The sequence below is a fragment of the Cyprinus carpio genome, chromosome B22, assembly GCF_018340385.1.
Source record: "Cyprinus carpio isolate SPL01 chromosome B22, ASM1834038v1, whole genome shotgun sequence".
NCBI lineage: Eukaryota > Metazoa > Chordata > Actinopteri > Cypriniformes > Cyprinidae > Cyprinus > Cyprinus carpio.
This window is the reverse complement of record NC_056618.1, coordinates 25,110,948-25,133,973: the sequence shown is the minus strand read 5'-3', so window position 1 is coordinate 25,133,973 and position 23,026 is coordinate 25,110,948. Positions and strand designations below refer to the sequence as shown.

The following is a 23,026-nucleotide window of genomic DNA, read 5'->3' as shown; positions in this document are numbered from 1 at the left end:
CTCTCGCTCGCTCGAGCTGCTTGTTGCGTTCACGGTAGAGGCGCGTGAGCGTGGTGGGAAATGCGAGCAAGATGGCGGCGTTGAAGGAGGAGCAGTGCTACGGACTGTCCTGTGGAAGAGTGAGCAATGGCAGCAACATCTCCGTCTATCACGTCAAGCTGACTGACAGCGCGCTGCGAGCGTTTGAAGACTACCAGAGCAACAAGGTAAGACGCGCGTCGACCGCCACGCGAGGCTGGAGAGTCAGTGCTAACAGGCTAACCGTGAGCAGCAGGCGACAGTTATTTCCCTGCCTTGACAGCAAATCACCCTCTCAGCTGAAGAAATCCCCCTCAAAGTGAGCAGGAACTTTGGCGTAGCGTCTGCCGTCGCTGCCTGCCTTATCAAGCGCCTGAGGCGAATGAAGCCGTTAATTAAACCCTCCGCAGCTAATACAACAAAATAACTTGGTACATGTGTGGTGGTCTGCTGGCAGACAGTCTGGTTTGGTTGAAAGTAACTGGTTCCCAGGTTCCTGGAAATGTCTGGGAATGTCAGGAGTGTGCTTTCCAGGTCAGGGAGAGTCATGGAAGTGAAGTAAGTCTTAAAGTGTAATTGGGGTTCCACTGGTGAGTAGGCATTTTTTTCTAGTAATGCTTAACTCTCAACCAGGGGCCCGGGGCCCTCAGCAAACTTCCAAGGGGCCACAAGATGCCTTGATGGCTCAATTAAAGCTAATGAAAGATGAATCCAAGAGGTTGAGAACTATTGTACCTTTAAAATATGTGTATCGCACACACATGTTGTAATTTAGATTAAAATTTGAGTAATGTTTCAGAGAAAATTAATAAATTGAGTCAATTGTCATTCATATATATATATATATATATATATATATATATATATATATATATATATATATATATTAGAATTGGAATATTTAAAAATATGTATTATGATTATACCAGTCTGAAATAAATGCAGCTAATTTACATTATTGAAATTCATTACTCATTTGTCAATGGAATTAATGCCTTATTCCACTTTTTTTTTTTTTTTTTTTTTCACGCCATAATCAAACATTTTATTTATCTAACAAACCAAGAAGGTTATCTGCTTAAAAAATAATAATAAAAGCAGATAAAAGAGGTAGTCAGTACTGAACTAAACCCATGACGTTTATTGAATATGTAAGTTTGGTAAAACAGACACTAGTGCTTAATGTTGGAAGTTTGCATTTGATACCAGAGATGCTTCTTTCTGTCTATAAGCCAGAACTCATTGTTTCTATTTTAAACCATCCCTGCTATTAATTTGCCCTCCCCAGTTTTATGTGGACGCACATAGCAGAGCAGTGAATCTGTGTCTTTGAGATTGTAAATTGTTAATGCCATTGGAATCTATCAGAGATTGAGCGCGAACACGGTTGCCACATCTTCAAAAAGCCAAGCTGGGCGTCCGCAGATCTGAGAAGTAAATGTTTTATGTCATGTTTTGAGCCGATCGACTTCGTTTGGGTTCTCGCCGTTTGGATTAAAGGATCGCGAGCTGCTGCAGACGCAACGGGCCGGTCAGGTGGACGATATTTGATGATAAAATCATTTCAGATTAAAGGAGGAGACCTCTGGGTTCACGTTTGGTAAAATAAAGCAAATGCAACTCGATCCGAGACGCAACAAAGGCCAAGACTCTCTGTATTCAAACCAGGGTGGAAGTTGAGTCACACTTCTGGTGATGTCAGTAAATTGGACGATGGGAATAAAATTACAGCTTTCGGTCTACACCCAAGCTTACTCGCCGGGGGTAACAACTGGGTGAAATTGTGAATGTCAGCTTATGTAAGTCTGCTCTCAGTGTTGCTCTCTTATGTAGTGATTAATATGGCATATTCTTTAGGTGTGATATGTGAAACTCAAGTCGACTGGCTACATGTGACACTGTGAGGGAGGCTGGAGCTTTGCTTGTGAGTATTTTTAGCTTTTAAGCACAGTGCACAAATGCTACTAGTAAGTTTAGAGTTGGCCTTAGTTTGGTGTGTTTGCATATTTAAATTAGCTTTTATTGCTCAAGGATATTTTGGTTGTCTGTGAGAAATCTCTAGCTGTATATTGGAATTTAAAATTATAATAATAATAATTTTTTTTTAGTTGTAACATTCTGTAAATGTGACTGACTCACTGTCTTCTGACAAACGTGATTATTTTTAATTGTTGCAATAGTCAGAAACGCAGTGGTGTCTTTAATTCATCTCGTGTTTTAAAGTCACGTGACCGGTGTCGTGTAGCACGTGCACATGCGTTGACGTTGTATATTGTGTACTGGATTTCACTAACCCTATAGTCACTCTGTTAATTGACAACATTACCTTTTTACCCAGTTGGATTGTTGTAAATAATATTTTTGAAAATTAAGTCAACGTGAAACATTTACAGCCTTAAATAATAATTCAAGTTGTTTTTTTTTAAACAAGAAAATGTGAGATGTTTGTTGTACATGGTTATTTGTTTGCATCCACAAGGATAAAAAATAAGGATGCAAAATATATTGGTGTTGGTATTATTTACTTTTTCATTTATTTGTGTGTTATTTAATTTTAATTTATTTGTGTTGGTCTAAATATTAAGTATATAGTGATGAGACATTGTAAAAATATTAATAATAATATTAATATTATTAGAATTATGTATACATTTAAAAATAATAAATTTAAAATAATTTAAAATAAAATAAATTTAAATATATTTTATTATAGATCATATTAGATTAATCTGAAAAAATGCATTTCAATTCACAAAAATTGTCAACTGAATAAGTGCCTTATTCCACTTTTTTGTCATAGCATAATAATAAAAAAAAATATATTTTTATTAATCAATTTTAATCATGTCTGCTCACCAGTTTTACAAACTTAGCAACCATATCTACTACATTAATAATAATAATAATAATAATAATAATAATAATAATAATAATAATAATAATGCCGAATCGATTATATTTTATTATTAATACTAAATATTATTTTAATTGATCTGTATTGGTCTATTAAGTGTGCAGTTTTTTTTTTTTTATTCCATTTGCTATCTAACACTTTAAGTTAAACTTTAATATTTTAAAACACTAAAAATTTAATAAGTCAAACATAATTTTTATGAATGCTGTGAGGCTGAAGTTCACTTGTAGCATTTAAAATTTTATTTGGTTGATTTTAGTTTAGTATTTAATTTTAGACAATTAATATATATATCTCGTTCAGTGCATCCCAAGTGAAAATCATAATTTTGACCTTCTTATGTCTTCTCATTAGGTTGCATGATTTGCGCTATTGTTAAAGTCTGCAGCACTGGGAACTTCTGCTTAATTCGGGCTAGTTCTGACCGGAAGGAAGGAACCGTTTTTGTGCTCTTGACTTTCACTTCAGCCAGTGATGACCCGATTCCATCACGTTTGCACCTTAGTTTCCTGAAGTGAAATAAAAGTATTGTTTGGTCACCTAGTCATCTGTTGAACACTGTATTTGGATGAGAGCTGGGCTTCACCTCTTCCGTTCTAGATGCTTGATGGAGAGGAAAACAGCGGTAGTCAGAATGACTTGGCTCTGCAAATAAATGGGTCAGCCATTTTACTGGGCCGCCTCGTTGTTTGTATGTCAATAGGGAAATGCTTTGTGGCATCTTGGTTTGTTGCACATTGTTCCTTTTTTCTGTTTGTTGTAACTTTGAGTCCGAAGGTTTTGTCTTATCCAGCAGAGGTTTGTCACCCAGCAAGCAAAGATTGTTTCTATAGAGACTTAAAGGAATAGTTCACATGAAAAAGTAAATGCTAGGAAGTCATAGCATTTAACAACACGAGGGTGTAGCAGAACTTCAGTTTTTAGGTGAAATGTCCCTTTGAGTTATGTAATTGCAACAGCAAATGTTACTAAGAAAATTCCTTAGCATTTTTTTTTTTTTTAGATTTTATAAACTTGATGCACAAAGTTTTTTTTTTTTTTTTTTTTTTAAAGCTGAAAGTTAAAAGTAAAACGTTTTGGTACTTAAATTTGCATAATTGGCTGATTGAACTGTGTGCAGTTTAAAGTGTTGTTTTCTCAGATGATAAATTTAAACCATTTATGGTAAAGTCCTTTGCCAACAAGACACTTCACAAAGTTTCAGCCAAACAAATTATATAAATAATTCTACTCCAGCATTTTATTTATTTATTTTTGGTCACAGTGAAGAGAGTCCATGCTGCTGACATGTTCACCTGTTGTAGCTTATTGTGCGCATGAGATACGGATGCTGAAACAGTCAAAATGTGTTACTAGAAAAGTGCTGTTTCGGTCAATGATTTCAGCCCTCCAAAATGATTTTGCAAATTAAATTTTTTTTATTTAATTTATTTTATTGTTTGCAGTTCCATCCAAATATGTTTGGTGGCTAAAATTCTGGTGCATGACTAGTATATTAAAGTTAATTGCGACATTTTTCACAATTCTGACTTTTCTCACAATTATGTGAAAATTCTGAGAGAGAAACTCGGAATTGTGAGATGTTAATTCAGTTCTGAGAAGAAAAGTCTGATTTGAGGGATATAAACTTGCAAATGCGAGGACGATAAGTCAGAATTACTTTTGTTGTTGTTTCAATTCCTCGGTGGAAACAAACAGAATTGTGAGATGTAAATTTAAAATTCAAGGAAAAAGTCAGAATTGCGAGATATAAACTCCTTTTTTTTTTTTTTTTTTTTTTTTTTTTTTAGAATTGAGTTTATATTTTGCCATTATGAGTTTATATTTTTAAATTCTCAGTTCATATACCTCAATTATCAGTTCATATCTCACAGTTCTGAGGTCATCATATATCGCAATTATCAATGCATATCTTGCAATTCTGCCTTTTTTCTCAGAATTGTGAGGTTTCTGATAAATTGTGAAATTGAGCACAATTCTGCTTTTTTGTTCTTAGAACTGTGAGGTTCTAAATATGAAAATTCTACGTTTATATCTTGCAATTCTGGGAAAAAGTCTGACCTGTGACATGAAAAGTCATAAATCCCTTTTTTTTTTTTTTTTTTTTTTTTCTTTCTGAGGTGGAAATGAGCTTCCATAGATTAGCCGCTTTGTTATCAAACTGACATGTTGATGGCAATGAGAGAATCCAGTTGGACTATCTTGTATTATATTGATGTCAGAGGGTTGGCACAGAGTTTTAAGGTGTTTGTAGTTTATTTTATTAAGAGGTTGTTATTGCTTGGCACAGAGTTTTAAGGTGTCAATAGGTGAAGTAATTAATTCAGAGCTTTGGTCCTCTGGAGACTAGCATGTAGTGTACAGATGGCTTCGGTCAGCAGGCTGCAGAAACAGTCATTAAAGGTCCATAATGATCTTGGGAGGACGCTTATCTACCCTTCCTTCATGGGTAAACTACATTACATGCTGGGTGTTTTGCCCCTGCATTTGGTGTTGGGGGTTATCGACCTACGTAATGGCTTGAGTGACACCTGAGGGAGAAGCACAGACATTGGTGTCTTCACCTTCCTTCTTAGTTTGTACTTCTTTGCAGTTCCACAGGTGACTGCCATCGATTTGTTGCTCAAGCTGTAGCTTTATATGACCGGTGCCAAGCCTGGTGCTTAAACAAGTCCACAGGTAGTTTAAAAGGCATAGTTTACCTCAAACAACGTGAAACTCATCCTCGTGCTGTTCGACACCCATTTGACTGAATTTGTTAAACGTCAAAGATGATGTGAAGCAGAATGTCTGAGCTGCTCTTTGATGGTTGTGGTCACCATTTACTTATAAATGTAAGTGATGATTTTATTTTTTTTGTGAACCGATTTTAAGCTGTAACTTTAAAGGTGCTGTATGATTTTGACTCTACTAAACCATAAAATTACCCTAATATGTTTGCAGATATTTAAGAAACATGCTAAGTTAACATTCTTTTTTTATCTGAAAAACAATGCTACAGTCAGTTATTCTCCTTTGAAAATGTGCGTTGCGGGCCAGAATGTCGGTCTCTGTTTTGGTTTCTGAAACCCGCACACTGCCAGTTTACCCAATTATATTTCAGCACCCCGGATTGTCAGCTGGCGGAAAACACAGCGCATTTAATTTCATACATCAAGTGTCCTCGTTCCTTTTTGTGTCATTAATCTGGCAACCTGTGTCTGAGGAGTAGGGGCCGGATGAGAAAACACTCTCCAATATTTTGAATTTGGATTGTAATACCTAGTTCAACCACCCGGTGTCAATCCTACATACAGCACCTTTAAATCGTGACCTAACTCCTAACTTAATTTTTTAGTAGTGTAGCAATGTCTCCGTAATTTTACATAAATGTAGCTGTACATGTGGCTTTAAAAAAGTAAATAATTTTATTGACTCACTTTTAGTGAACCCCTTTGCTTCGATAACTCCTTTTAATTAAATGGTTCAAACATAGATCTTCTGTTTTATTACTTAATATTTATTACTTTGTCATTTTACTTAATATGCAGCAGCATTTAATGTATTCAAATAATTGCTGTTTCAGCTGTTTGAGTTTGCACATCCTAATGTAGATTTGTTTTTGCGTAGTTTGATTTTTATCAGACAGATCGCAATTTTTTTTCCTTCAAAATTGTGCATCGTTAAACAGATTCAGTGATTCATTGCTCGCAAGCATTCTGCTTGGTTTGTCTTTACTACTTTTTTCATCACAAATTTCATTAAATATTACTGTTTGTTTATTTTTGTTTCATTGTTTTGTTTGTTGTATTTAGCATCAATTTTAAGTTTGCTTACCCTAATAAAGATGTTTATTTTTTTATTTTTTTTGCACAATAAATTATTTAATTTGATAATATCTTTTGCATCAGTCTATTTTAAATGTTTTGTATTATTGTTAACTAATTTTTCATTGGGGAATGTGACTTAACTTAAATTAGTAGCTTGGGAAGGTACAGTTTCACAGGAGCTTCCTCGACAGTTTTCAGAGCCAGAAAATGTGATTCAAGACTTTACTGCGTTTATGGTGACGTGACCATGACATTTTTAATAAAATGAATTCAGAGCAAACCAGTCAACTAGTTATTTGTCCATTTTGGCTAAAGGCTGCATTGATGAGACACTCGTCCTCACAGCATTGATCGCAAACCTTGTTGCTCAACCTGGCTGCAGTAGATGGACTAGATTGTGACTGGATTCACGTGGAGGTCAGCCACTGTGTCATGGATATTTAAGGAATGCTGATTCTACATTTTTCAATGCTGGAACTAGGGCTTGGTAAACCAGAATTAGTGCCAAATATTACTCTGAAATGTCAGCCTGTCATGAGATTGTTGCACTTTGTGTTGAGGTTCATTTTGACCTTTTGACAGTTTTGGATTGTAAGCCTAAAATTGCTGTTAAACCTTTTCAGTCCCGACTATGGTGTAAACTGCATATTGCAGATTCATGGACATATTTTGCTCATTTTAAAATCTGAAAATGAAAAACCTATGCTCATTACAAACAGGTTTTTACAAACAGCTGTTATGAGCTCTGGAGTCCTTCCACAGCATTTGGATCTCTGTGATCAGCACTGCTTGAGATTCCACATCATCTTGAATTTGTGGATTTTGAACAAGTGCTGATTGTTTTTGTTTTGACAAAATATTAATTATTCACTTTTAATATGTTGACTGGTATTATAAATCTAGATTAAAATTTTAAATCTAGCACCGAATATATTTTCGGCGGCCAAAATTTCTGTACATTCCTACTCAAATTTTAAAAAACAAATATATTTGATGGCAAACATAACAATATAAATATTTTGCTTACTACACACAGCAACTTTTGTTGTTGTTTGTTGTTATGGTCAACAAGTGATATGATGACTGGTACTATAAATCTAGATCAAATAAAGGGGCATTTATACAACAATTTTCAACTAAAACAGAAAACGTTTTGGCCATTTGTTTATGACGATGTGTTTTGGCGGCCTGAAATCAAAATCGTTTAGGCATAAACTAATTTCAAAGTGCACATTTAAAACAATGATGTTATAACATCATCATTATACAACGTATAAACTACAAAAACGTGAGTTTACGAAAAGGATGTCATGTGATTTATGTATTACGTGTTCGGTCTATAGGTATGTGTGTAGTGTTTCTCTACAAAGTGACATCGCCATCTACTGTCCTGGGATGCAAAATGTGGCTTTTTGCAGTATTTTTTTGATGCAGTTGTTGTCTGAATACAAAACTTTTTAAAAATGCAAAGGAAAAACTTCTCAATTTGTTTTGTACATTGTTGTCATGTAAACATACCCTAAATCAAAAATAAAATGTATATTGTTAATAAAAGTTTAAAGTAACACACATTTGAGGAAAAAAATAAAATCCTTCATAAATATTCTGCTTACTACCAGCTCCTTTTGTATTGTATTGGTCATCATATCACTTAAGGGCTATAACATAAAAATACACTTTTGGTCGAGGTCAAAATTTCCATATCTGTGCATATCTAGCGTTGTCCAAAATTAGTGCCAGCGCTCCGCCTAGATCTGTGTTGTGTGATCCGCTGGGGTTCCGACTGTGAGTGTTGGTCCGGAGCCACCCTCTGTACCAAGGTTAGTTCTGTGGAACATTCTGGGCTCGTGTCCCAGTGAATAGTGACATGTCAGCAGCCCATTCAAATGAACAGGCTGAGGGTTGCACTCTTTTTAGGGCTGTAGAGAGAGATTGGCTCGGTTCGACGCCTGTATTTATACCGCTTCTATTGAGATCTGATGTAGATCGTCATGTTTATCTCGTAAACTTATTTTCTATTGGAAAAAAGAACTATAGGCCTCGATTTTTAATTGATTGATTTATTTTTGATTATTTTAATTGATGATGATTTTTTTTTTTTTTTTTTTTTTTTTTTTTTTTTTAAATTGTAAATAATTTGTGTAGTACAATACTAGCTCATTTTTACAGCTACAGTGTAAAACTGTGGCTGTTCTACACTTCATAAACACTTGCTGAAATCATTACTGATCGCTTTTTATAATGGAATTCAATTTTTCAGGGTAGCCACTAGGGTTTGTTATCGAAAACCAGTTCCATTTTAGAACCGGTTCCAAATTTCCAAGAACTGGTATTTGATAACAAGCGTGCATTTCGATTCTGCTTTAACAATTCCTGCGTTCACATTTTAATGTGATTTAAAATGATTTAATTGCATGAATGGATCAAACTTGCACCCTGTTTCTTTTGAAGCATGAGCGTGTTCACAGAGAACCAGGGTCGCGGTGCGGGTTCCCGGTTTGTGTCCGTTCTCCGACTGTTCCGTGTATTTAAACTGTAGAAAAGGTTGTTCTGCGCCAGAACTGACTCTCATATTTATCGACTAGTATGCAGAAAACTACAGCAGTATATCATCATAAACACAGGCGTTTTCTGTCTTTAGTGAACGTAAACGGATGAAAGAAAACGCATGTACAATATTTTTAGATCTGTGTGCGTTCTGTGTTAAAGAGACCGCAGCCTATAAACGTGCTGCCTGTCAGTAATGTTAATCAAAGAACAAGAGAAAATCATTCACTGATCTTGACTGAATACATTTAAGAACTTTAATCTATTTTATTTATGAAAAGAAAACTCAGTTTTTGAAATTAATTACAGTGTCTGTACCTGAAAATTGGTTCAGTTGTATTTATGCTATTAATTGATTTGTTTGTTCCTGTTTTATACTGACTGTTTACTTTAACACTTTAATATATAATTTATATTAATCTAGTTGTTTTTACTGTGGTATTTTTTTTTTTAAAGCATAAGCAGAATTCCTCTTGCAGTGTTCTGTAGGCTGCTGATTTTTGCTCATGTTATTCAGCTGCAACAGAATGCTTTGTAAAAAGACAGAATAAATGTTTTACATCTAAATGTTTGACTTAATTTTTTTAATATTGGATTTTTATCTTATTGGAATCGATAAGCAGAAACGTAAACGATAAAATCCAAACGATACCCAACCCTAGTAGTCACCATATTTAATTTTTGGCAATGCCATCAGCTGACCTGAAATGCACTCGCACTAGCTCCAGGCCATCGGCTCATCCTTATTGTTGAGCTCTGAAGTAATAAATCCTTCAGGCTTCACAACCAGACCTAATTATCCTCTGTTGCAGTCCATATGAACCTAAATTGATGTATTATTATAAACCTATACAACTGGGCTTTGTGTGTGTAGAATATACATTAAGTTAATATTTCCTGTGTCCTGTCTTCTGTGAATGTACAGATGCCGGTAATTACCGAAGCGTTGGATTTTGATGTACACAGCCTGTGCTGGCAGTGTAATGTCTCCATTATGTGTGCCTATCTCAGTCGCAGATGGAATCAAAAGGATGATTTATTCATTTCCTGATGAGAGCCAGAACCCCATGGACTGAACACAGTGCATCACTGCATCTGTACAATTTGAAATGAACCATGATAACATGCTACTGTAGTCTTGCAATTTCAGCTAGGATAGGATGAGATGGTGACCAGGTTTGCGTCTAATTTTTTTTGTTTTTTTTTTGCATTACCTGCTTTGTGACTAAGTCATGTTGACTTGTGAATGTTCTCGCTGAGATAAGAGTGAAAATCTTGAGCTAAATTGTACAGATGCTGTTACTATACAATAAATGTTCATTATCTGATTTAAGATGACCTTTTAAGCCGATGTTAGATGATGTAGCTTGTGTTGTAGTTTGATATTTTGAATTTTGTTAGATTTTGTGGAAATGGCCAACTAATAGGAATTTTGTGTTAAGAAGGGCTGCGCAATTTGAGACTTTTATTTTATGTTTGCTGTGCTAGTTTGTAGGGTTGAACAATTTAGCAAATTCATTTAAAAAGCCTATAAACACTTTTTGGAAACCATTATTGATCTGTTTATAATTGAGTAATTTAATAAAATATGAGATTAATATCAACATTACTTTAAAGAAATGATAATAATAGGTGTTATAAAATTTTGAAATATGAAATTACTATTGCAACAAGACTTTCACTGTAATTAGGAAAATAAATAACTTGCTATTACACTACAAATGTAAAATTATACTAATGTTTGTCGTCATTTCTTTTTCCAAGATATAACCTTCATTTGTATATGGTATCAAAAATTGTAATAACAAAGACCTCATTTAAAGCAAAATTAACTAGGCTACATCGAGACATATAGTTACCGTGAAATGAAATGAATCATATCGTGATTAGATTTTGGACATATCGCCCACCCCTACTTGCATGGGTTAATTGTTCACCTCTAGCAGTGTGTGTTAAAGTAAATGTGACCCTGGACCACAAAACCAGTCTTAAGTCGCTGGGGTATATTTGTAGCAACAGCCAAAAAAAAAAAAAAAAAACTGTACGTGTCAAAATTATCTATTTTTTTTTTTTTATGCCAAAAATCATTAGGACATTAAGATGATGTTCCATGAAGATATTTAGTAAATTTCCTACTGTAAATATATCAAAACTTACTTTTTGATTAGTAATATGCATTGCTAAGAATTCATTTGGACAACTTTAAAGGCGATTTTCTCAGTACAGGTCCTTCTCAAAAAATTAGCATATTGTGAAAAAGTTCATTATTTTCCATAATGTAATGATAAAAATTAAACTTTCATATATTTTAGATTCATTGCACACCAACTGAAATATTTCAGGTCTTTTATTGTTTTAATACTGATGATTTTGGCATACAGCTCATGAAAACCCAAAATTCCTATCTCAAAAAGTTAGCATATCATGAAAAGGTTCTCTAAACGAGCTATTAACCTAATCATCTGAATCAACTAATTAACTCTAAACACCTGCAAAAGATTCCTGAGGCTTTTAAAAACTCCCAGCCTGGTTCATTACTCAAAACCGCAATCATGGGTAAGACTGCCGACCTGACTGCTGTCCAGAAGGCCATCATTGACACCCTCAAGCAAGAGGGTAAGACACAGAAAGAAATTTCTGAACGAATAGGCTGTTCCCAGAGTGCTGTATCAAGGCACCTCAGTGGGAAGTCTGTGGGAAGGAAAAAGTGTGGCAAAAAAACGCTGCACAACGAGAAGAGGTGACCGGACCCTGAGGAAGATTGTGGAGAAGGACCGATTCCAGACCTTGGGGGACCTGCGGAAGCAGTGGACTGAGTCTGGAGTAGAAAACATCCAGAGCCACCGTGCACAGGCGTGTGCCTTTTGAACCAGAAACAGCGGCAGAAGCGCCTGACCTGGGCTACAGAGTAGCAGCACTGGACTGTTGCTCAGTGGTCCAAAGTACTTTTTTCGAATAAAAGCAAATTTTGTATGTCATTTGGAAATCAAGGTGCCAGAGTCTGGAGGAAGACTGGAGAGAAGGAAATGCCAAAATGCCTGAAGTCCAGTGTCAAGTACCCACAGTCAGTGATGGTCTGGGGTGCCATGTCAGCTGCTGGTGTTGGTCCACTGTGTTTTATCAAGGGCAGGGTCAATGCAGCTAGCTATCAGGAGATTTTGGAGCACTTCATGCTTCCATCTGCTGAAAAGCTTTATGGAGATGAAGATTTCGTTTTTCAGCACGACCTGGCACCTGCTCACAGTCCCAAAACCACTGGTAAATGGTTTACTGACCATGGTATTACTGTGCTCAATTGGCCTGCCAACTCTCCTGACCTGAACCCCATAGAGAATCTGTGGGATATTGTGAAGAGAAAGTTGAGAGACGCAAGACCCAACACTCTGGATGAGCTTAAGGCCGCTATCGAAGCATCCTGGGCCTCCATAACACCTCAGCAGTGCCACAGGCTGATTGCCTCCATGCCACGCCGCATTGAAGCAGTCATTTCTGCAAAAGGATTCCCGACCAAGTATTGAGTGCATAACTGAACATAATTATTTGAAGGTCGACTTTTTTTGTATTAAAAACACTTTTCTTTTATTGGTTGGATGAAATATGCTAATTTTTTGAGATAGGAATTTTGGGTTTTCATGAGCTGTATGCCAAAATCATCAAAAGACCTGAAATATTTCAGTTGGTGTGCAATGAATCTAAAATATATGAAAGTTTAATTTTTATCATTACATCATGGAAAATAATGAACTTTTTCACAATATGCTAATTTTTTGAGAAGGACCTGTATTTAGATTATTTTGCAGCCTCAGATTCCAGATATTCAAATAGTTGTATCTCTCCAGATATTGTCCGATCCTAATAAACCATACATCAATGGAAAGCTTCTTTATTCAGCTTTCAGATGATGTATAAATCTCAATTTAGAAAAATTGAAACTTAAGACTGGTTTTGTAGTCCAGTGTCACAAATAGTGTAAATTTAGACTTTAACAAGCCCTAAACCTTAATTATGCATAGTTGCGATGCTAGTCTGGTGGGATCTGTTTGGCTGACATCTTAAAAAATCTTTACTGTCACTCCAAAACACCTCCAGTCCTCCCCGCTGGTACAGTCTTCCGCTTTTCTTTACAGTGTCCGGTTTTTTTTTTTTTTTTTTTTTTTTTTGTTCCCCTCAGTGGCATTATCCAACAAAGGAAGTGCGACACGTTTTGTTTACACTCCGTGGTTTGAGAAACACTTCTCTCCAAGAAACGAGTCCTCAGTGACTGGTGCGACTAACCAGACCAGATCTTCTCAGGCTTTTTTTTTTTTGTTGTTGTTGTCTTTTTTTCTCCTCTCTCTGAAATTCAGTTTGATTTATCCAGCCAGACGGTTTTCAGCTCATCTGACTCACTAATTAGCGCCAAAGCACCTTGTTTGAGATTCAGTCGTTTGATTGGCCGATTCAATGGAGCAGAACTCAGCCTTTTCCGGCCTGACATTAATGTAATAAGTGGCTCGCACTCCGAGCCCGAGATGCACCTAGCTTGTTTACTGAAATTGCTTTGATGTCCATGAATACTTGTCTATAAAAGATGCATTTTTTAGTATGAAGTGGGTCGTAGGTGGCATGATTGCTTTAGACACTGATGGCCGGAGTTGAACCTTTCATGTTCAAGTAGTCTACGCTACTCAAGGGCATGTAGTCGACGTAGTTTCCTCTTGTACGTAATTGTCCCAGATCGCTCTATATAAATGTCATAGACTAGACTTCACTGAGAGCCATGGGTCTGATTTGTTGACTTCATTGTGGTGTTTGTTTTTGTTTTTTTTTGTTTTCTTGGCACATTCTCGAGTCTTTTGAGTGCCTGCTGAAGCTGCTCTAGCCTGATCTAAAGCTCTTTATATTGGGAAACAGACCACATGGCTCAAGCGGGGAATTACTTGCAAAGCGTCCTCTTATTGCACTTGTGCGTGTTGTTTTATTTCTGTTACTTCCTGTATTGGTTTCTGGGGTGTATTATGTGGTTTTTGGTGTGTGTTTTTGTTGATTTTGTTGTGTTTTTTGATGTTTTTTTTTGTGTTTATTGGTGTTTTATCCCTTTTTGAAGTATCTGAGAGTGTCTTGTGAATTAAAACTGCTTTGACTAATGGAAATGCCAATGCTTGTTAACTTGAAATGCATAAAACATAAATCCGGTTATGATTCCTCATTTCAACTTTTCTCCTCCTGAACGGTGCTTGATGTCTAGAATAATTTTACTATAAATTTACTGTACTTCAGTCAGGGTGATATATGTACAAGTTTTTAAATATGCATTTTATAAAAGTATAAAATTAATCCATGTACACAATGCATTTTCAAAAATTATTTCATAAAAAGTTAAATTTTAACTCCATTTATATTATATCAAATATTATTACATTACCTGAGAAAATTAATGAATAAGTTGAGAAACGGTCATTTAAAAAAAATCAATGCAATTTATAGATCCTGTCATTTTATTTACATTAGTATTTAAATGTTTACATTAATATACAGTATTTAAGGTTTATAAAATATGTAAATTAGGGCTGTGCGATATGGACAAAAAAACCTATCACGATTTTTTGATCAATTTTGTGATTTTCGATTTTAATCACGATTTTGACGCACACAGACATGCTTTACAGTCGTAAATGCATTCAGTATAAATTTGAAACATATTTCCAAAAGAAAACCAATGAGAGCTTTATCAAAAAGTTGTAACATGCCTCTAGAACAGACATAAGTCAAAATAATCACTAAGTAAAGATGTCAAACAAAATGTCTAGACATATGGCAAAAAATAAATAAAATAAAATAAATCCCGTGTCCAGGGCTTTTTTTTTTGTTGTTGTTGTTTTTCTCTCCATGCATTGTTCATAGAGCTCATTGTAGCAGTGCCTCAGGTGCTGAAATATATTTATTGCCCAAGGTTCACACGTACTCCGTTTGCAGTGCGTATACAGTATGTGTATGCGGCGCAGAAGCAGCAGCGAGAGCGCGTTATTGTAACGCAAAAGCACATTAAAATAATGCGCGAGCGCGAATCTCTCTGTTCGGACGCAGATTTTCTTTGCTTTGTCACAAAACCAGACACGCGTGCTCCGATACACGCTGCTCTCATCCGGAGAGAGTGCGCACACTTAAAACATGTCTCCTCTCACTCACTCACTCACAACTCTCTCTATGCTCATGCGCTAGATATTCATTCTTTTCGCACCTTTCTATTTCTAACCTTTTCTGTTCACATCTTTTACCGTGTGCAGTGTGAAGCTCTGATCCATTAACATGGGCTCGGAAAAAATACGCATCACAGAGTGTGTGAACCTGGAGTTAGGCATATGCCCAGTCCGTCCTGTTCTCGCGCTCCACTTAGGTGCGCTGCATTCTGATTGGATCGGATAGCATACTGCGGGAGGTCAGGACCGCGGAAAATCGTGCTATAAAGCGATTTAGAAATCGCGCACGCTCAAATCGTGATTTTATTACGATTTCAGTTAATCGCACAGCGATTAGGTGAAAGCAAGTTTTTGTTTTCATTGTTGAAAGATGATGATGATGATGATGTGAAGACATCATGTAAAGTGCCACACACAAAGTGTAAACTTCCCACTAAGAAACGTCCTGATCAAGTCGTGCTTGTGATGGAGTTTCCGGTTGAGCGACTGCATCTTTATCATCCTCTGTCTCAGGCTCAAATTAATAAGGTTAATAAGGTAAGCTTATAGCATCTTTGTTAAAATAAAGTAATCCTCCAGGCATTTCATTTGCGACATCGTATTGTATACGGAAAGACCGATCACAACAGACTTGGCCAGCTGACCAATCAGAGCAGAGTAGGCTTATGGCAGGGAGGAGTTTGCAGACCTTAAGCCCAGAACTGCTTCGAACGAATAGTTTCGAAATCATTGAAAAACGATTCTAATATTAAATGTATATTCTGAGAAAATGACAACGTTTTCTGATCTTAGATGCATTTAAACCTGTTGTAGGGGACTCCAACACAATATTAGGATGCTTTCAAATACCATATGAACCTGCTCTTTAATGCTTTTAGAAACCGTAATATTTTAATGACTTATATAAATTATTTTTGTTACTTATTAATTGATATATACCAGAATTTTAATTACATAAGTTACGTTACGTATTCATGATATAAATATAAATAAGAATGTGTATATACACAAGTAAATTTGGATGTGAATGCTGTTTAGTTTTTTATTTTCATTTCTGATAAATGATTCATTTGTCTTGTTTTGTTTGTTTTTTTGCAGGGCCTGACTGCTAAACCACTAATAGGATTCACAGGAAGCCAAGGGGTGAGTATGCAGTTTTATTTTAAAGTGCTTGTTTTGTGGCTGTAAACCACTTGAAACATTGATTGTCATGTTCCATCATGGAGCCGCAGACCTTGTGAACCTGGGACTCTCCCCAGTTCTTGTGAAGTATCCTGGTTGTGTAGGTAATGCGAAAGCGCTGAGACTCATGTTGACTTCCTGCTACACAGTCATCCATCACAGTAACCACAATATCCTCTGCTCACGGTTGCAAAATCAGCATCGAGTCACAGACAGCCATCAGTATGGATCCGCAGTGTGTTTTTATCTCCACTTTCTTGGACCTATAAGACAGGAAGTGTCTTAAGATTAGTCTGTAGCTGTGAACACATGCCCCACGCTGGCATTAGACATTTCCTCCTCGCTTGAAATCAGAACCCACATGGTTTTTTTTTTTTTGTTTTTTTTTTAGTTTTGGTTTTTAATGCGCTCCAGCTCACCCCAGACCTGACAGTGAACAGCCCAAGAAATGTTCATGTTGCTGTTATCTGCATCTCATGTTGAAGAATGTGGTTTGTCTGCCTCGGAGCCATTTAAACTTCTCTTATGTAAACATGCAGACACGACCGCAGTTGTTACAGGCATCCATAGTAAACCACTGTTTTTTGATTTGGAGAGGTGATGTTTATGGTGTACGTTTGGAAAACTTTTAGCCTGTAAAATGACACATCTGTCATTTACTCGCCTCATGTCTTTCAAAACTACGTTTCTTTCTTTAGTGGAGCAGAAAAAGTTCTGGCAAATACCAATGAAGCAGTCATTATTTTCATGTTTTGGCTGAAAATAATAAATGACTATTTTTATTTCTATACTAATTTGCTTAATTTAAATAAAACACTAAAAATAACAATTATGGAAAACACACTATAAATACAAAAATAAATAAATTCAATTTAGTATAGTTTTCACAATGATTGTAAGCAGCACAACTGTTTTGAACATTGATGTTACTTTATCAACAAATCAGCGTATTAGATTGATTTCTGAAGGATTCGGTGACATGAAAGACTGAGGTAATAATGCTGAAAATACAGCTTGGCGTCACGGAAATAAATTACATTTTTAAAATGTATTCAAATACAAAGTAGTTATTTTTAATTTGCTAAACTGTTTACTGATATTAATGATTTTACTGCATTTTTAATCAAATAAAAACAGCCTTTTGTGAGCCATAGGAGACTTTTAAACACACACACAAAAAAAATACTGGCCACAAATTTTTGAGCAGTAGTGTAAATTTAATTAAGAAAAAGTTTAGTTAATTTGTAATAAAAATCTATTTAAATCTTTTAATTAAAAATAAAATGGTAATATTTCATAATATTACTGTTTTTACTGCATTTTTAATAAATGCAGCCTTGGAGAGCACAAGACTTTTCAAAACATAAAAATACTGACCCCAAATTTTTAAAAATAGTGTAAATTTAATAAAGTAATAAAAAAAAGTTGAGTAAATTTAAGTTTAATTTATAAAATTTATACATGTAATTATTTTATTTAAAAGTAAATAAAATTGAAATCACAATAATAATAATAATCCCATTATTACTGTTTTTACTGCATTTTTAATCAAATACAAATAAATGCAGCCTTGGTGAGCGTAAGAGACTTAAAAAAAAAAATAAAAATTCTGATCCCAAATGTTCGCACAGTAATGTAAATTGAATTTTAAATAAGTAATATGATGATTTAAAAAAAGTTTTGATAAATGTAAGTTAATTTATAAACATCTATGTAATTCTTTTGATTAAAAGTAAATAAAATTGTAACTCATTTAGCAATATTACTGTTTTTACTGCATTTTGTATCAAATAAATGTAGCCTTGGCGAACAATACTTCAAAACAATCCTTTACATTTAACAGTGATTATTCCTTTAATCTTTAACAAATGAATATCCATTTTTCATACTGTACTTTATGATGCCTGAAGTCACTTGTAACAATGACTAGTTATTTTATTCACTAATTGTTATTGTCATGACTAATTTTAGACAATTATTTGCAATTTAATATTTGTAATGAATAAAATATGCATTTAATTAATGTTAACATGATCAGTTATCAGTTAGTTGTTACATGAATTCAAGATGTAATGATCACGGCTGACTGTATGGGGGGGATAGCTTGGGAATTAAGTTGAAGTTTTTTTTCTTCGATCTATTCTCAGATCACCGGTTGTTCCCCCGGTGGATTGAGGCAGTAGTTTTAGCCCCTCCACGCTAAAAGTTACTAGCACTGACTGTAATCAGACTGGATTTCACACTTTGAAGTGCGTCATGTTTTTTGGGCTGTGACGCAAGCTCTTCCTCTCTTTTGTGGGTTTTTTTCCTCTCTCAGCACACACACATCTAAAAACTGAAGTTAGGAGCTGTCTCATGCTTTCTGAATGAAGAAATTAGAATCGCAATATTAACGGCTAAAGCTGCACAGTTTCAGCCAAGGCAGGTAATAATACACAACAAAAGGAAAGGCAGAACTGCTAATATAAATCGTGATTGTAAGTGGCAGAGCTGATCTTTGCTTGTTGAATCTCTGGTGTCGGAGTGTGAAGAGAGAAGTGAAGCGTTGAGCTGAGGTGTAGGAGTGTGAAAAGTTGTGTGTGATCCAGCGAAGTGAAGCGTTGAGCTGAGGGAGTCCTCGGGCTGTAGGTGTTGTGTGTGTGTGTGTGTGAGAGAGACACGGCACAGTGTGTCCCGCTGCAGGGATCCTCCAGCGCCTCGGTCAGGGCCACTGGCTCCGTCTCTAATGCCAGCTCACACACAGGAATGGTGCTTGAAATTACCAGCCGTATTTTTATCAAGTATTTAGTATGTAAATGTACTGTGTTTTTCAATCAAATGAAGAAGAAAAAAAAAATAAAAATATATATATATATATATATAGTATTTATATATATATATATATATAATATATATATATATATATATATATTATATAATATATATATATATATATATATAATATATATATAAATATGAAATTAAAAAATTGGTATGATTAATTGGTAAAAACTGATGAATTTTGGTAATTAATCAACTGAATTTGTAACAATAATAGAAATAAATGGTTTTTTAAAAAAAATATTTCAACTTATAGCTCATCGTTGTTGTTGTTTGGATATTATTATTTTGAACTTAATTATGGTGTATATATATATATATATATTATATATATATATATATATATATATATATATAGTATATATATAGATATATATATATATATATATATATATATATATATATATATATATATATACACATACAATTATATAAAATGTATTTGTTTATTATTAACAGTTGTTTGACATATAATGTATATGATCAATAAATTCAGAGTTTATTGATAACCAGTTCTTGTAATAGTAATAACTAATTATAATACTAATAATAATTTAATGTAATAAACCTTTAATATTTTAATTATAGAATTGTATGTGTTATTAGTAGTATTATTAATTGAAATTATGTATAATGTTAATTATTAATAAATTCAATTTAATTTATTGAAAGCTGACACTCTTATGTAATAGTAGGAATAATAATAATTTATGTAGTACTTAAATGTTGTTTATATAACATTTTGTTATAGTATATTGTTATTTAAAGTTTATATAAAATGTTATTGTTTATTATTATTATTATCATTATTGTTGTTATTATTATTATTATTATTATTATTATTATTATTATTATTATTATTAATGGTAGTAGTATAATTGAAGTCATATATAATGTAAATGATCAAAGAATTAAATGATTTATTGATAACTGATGCTCTCTTGTAGTAATATTTTATATAATACTTATTGTATTTAATCAAATGTTATTTTTGTTATAGTGTATACTTATGTACATTAAGATGCATGCCAAATTATGTTAATTTGTTTCTTAATTGACAACTGTCAATTTTAAATAAAAACATCATAGTAAAATGTGAATTATGTAAAATGTGAATTATGTAAATGTAAAACGTATAAATTTAAAATTAATAGAGTAATTGTATATAATACTAATATAATTTTATGTAATTACTACACTTTAAATGAGTTTATCATCATGGTCATAGTTTTTGCTCTGTGTTAAAGGTATGTTTTAGTGGAGTTTAAGGAGATTTGCTGCTGCTTGTGTAACAGTGTCTACTGTGCAGGAGCTCACACGTCTGTATGAGTTCACAGTTCTCTTGTTCCTGCTTGGGATGCAGTGAATGTTGTGTTTTTCATTTATTTAACAAGACAGACAGAGTTGCCTGTCACACAAAGCGAGTGTCAGGAAAGTGCTGTAAATGAGTGCCGTGCTCTCAGCTTTGCATGTGTGCATGACAGCAGCTGCTGCTGCTGCTGCTCAGTTGATGGCTGTAATTTGGCTCACGACGCCGAGCCTGAGACGCGTTTGTTTGCTGCCTTCTCAGGTGTGCTGTTGCAGGAGCCGGAGCTGTTGGTCTGTATGGTTGCACATTAAGGAGATTACAGAAGGCCCCCGAGGGCCACAAACAGCAGTGGTCTTAAGTGGTCAAGTGCAGCTCTTTAAAAGATGAGGCATTTGCAGTTTGGTCACTGTAGGAAAACTCATGGATGACGCATGCCATCTACTGTGATCTCAAACCAGTTGGAAAAGCTTTGTTTTAATATTAACTGGAATGACTTAATTTATTCAGTTTAGTAAATTCATATTTTGATTGTTTATGTTTGTTAGTTTAGTCACTTTATATATATATATATATATATATATATATATATATATATATATATATATATATATATATATATATAAAAATGTGACTAAACTAACAAACAAACAATCAAATTTTAAGTCTACATGTAGATATTTATATTTGAGGTTTCTTTAGATATTTGTTGTGATTTTAGATATTTGTTTTCATTTATTTTGATTTGTATTTAGATTAATGTATATATTATATAGATATTTTATTCTGACCTATAGATTTAGATTTTTATGAATATTTAGTTTATTGATATTTCTATTTCATTTCTATTTTACATTTACATATTAAATTGATTTATATTTTAGTTTTTATTTATCCATTTTATGTTCATTTAGATTTATAGATTTAATATTTTTGTTTGTAATTTATTCATATTTGGAGTATCTATTTGATTTTTTTTATATACATTTAGATTTATTAATTTATTTATATATTTTATTATTTAATTTGATTGTGTATATATTTTAGTTTATTCATTTATTTTTGATTTTTGATTTTGGCTATTTATATATTCATAAAGATGTTTTATTTTGATCTATATATATTTTTGATTTATATTTTGATTTATATTTACATTAACAGATTTATTTTAGATTATGTATATTTAGATTTTTTTCTTTACATTTATATTTTTTAATTTATGCATATTCTTTTATTCTTTTTTTTTTATTTTTATAGTATTTAGATTTTATGTATTTTAATTGTTTTAATTTTATACATTTTAGTTTATTCATTTTGATTTATATTTGAAATTATTTGTTCATTTAGATATTTATTTTGATCTATATTTTATTCATATTTAGATTTATTTTTATTTGTTTTGATGCATTTATATTTATATTTATATTTTAATTTTAATTTGTATTTTATTTATTTATCTTCATTCTAAAAAATACAGGTAAATCTGTGTAAACCATTTTGTAAGCAGCGTCTTGTAACAGGCGATCCTCTCTCGTCTGTCTCGGTGCTTATATTGGCTGTTCTTCTGCTCTGTGTCAACAGAAAATCTCAATACCGCAGTCAGAGAATCCAAATGATCTGCGAACGTTTACGTTCTACCTGTCCAATGTGGGGAAGGACAATCCCCAGGGCAGCTTCGACTGCATTCAGCAGTATATTACAAGGTAAGAAGCAAAATAAAAACCACATTTAGACAGATTCACGACCGTCTCAAGATACTGTAACGTCTTCTATACAAGTGTGTTTGTATTTGCAAAGGAAATGTTGCCATGAAAACAGTTGATCTGATGTTTGAGTGTTAAAATCTCTTTGTGATTGCGTCCATGGCATCATTACGAGCGCCATCTGTTCCTTTCTCTGTTCCCGCTACTGGACGAACACCAGAACAGAGAGAAGAAATTGAATTTGGCCAATTGTCCAACCAAATGAGGAAGAAACGAGGAATCCAAATGCAGACTTGCTGTTAATGTCTTCAAATGTTCGGAAGAAGACCAGAGGGTCAGCAGAAGTTCATGTCTAATGTTTCCTTGTGAACTCTGTGATTCCCTTAGTGTTTTATCTCAAGCCACAATCTTTATTCAACATCACAGTGAGATGAAAGACACCGTTTTTAAATCTTATGATGTCGGAGTTAAAAAATGTTACGCAATTACTGCTCCCTTTCTGTTGAATTGGCCTTTTGTTGTAGATCTGTGTTAATGTTTCACTGGCT

At 33.9% G+C, this 23,026-nt stretch overlaps 1 protein-coding gene across 1 annotated transcript in view; it reads left to right on the top strand.

The window, feature by feature from the left end:
• The window catches only part of ell (elongation factor RNA polymerase II), a 37,951-nt gene continuing 14,925 nt past the window's right edge, over positions 1–23,026 (top strand). The window contains exons 1-3 of the mRNA XM_019065048.2: positions 1–206; positions 16,566–16,610; positions 22,357–22,478. Of these exons, the coding sequence (XP_018920593.2) occupies positions 72–206; positions 16,566–16,610; positions 22,357–22,478 (302 nt within the window). The 5' untranslated portion in view covers positions 1–71. The remainder of the gene's footprint in view (positions 207–16,565; positions 16,611–22,356; positions 22,479–23,026) is intronic.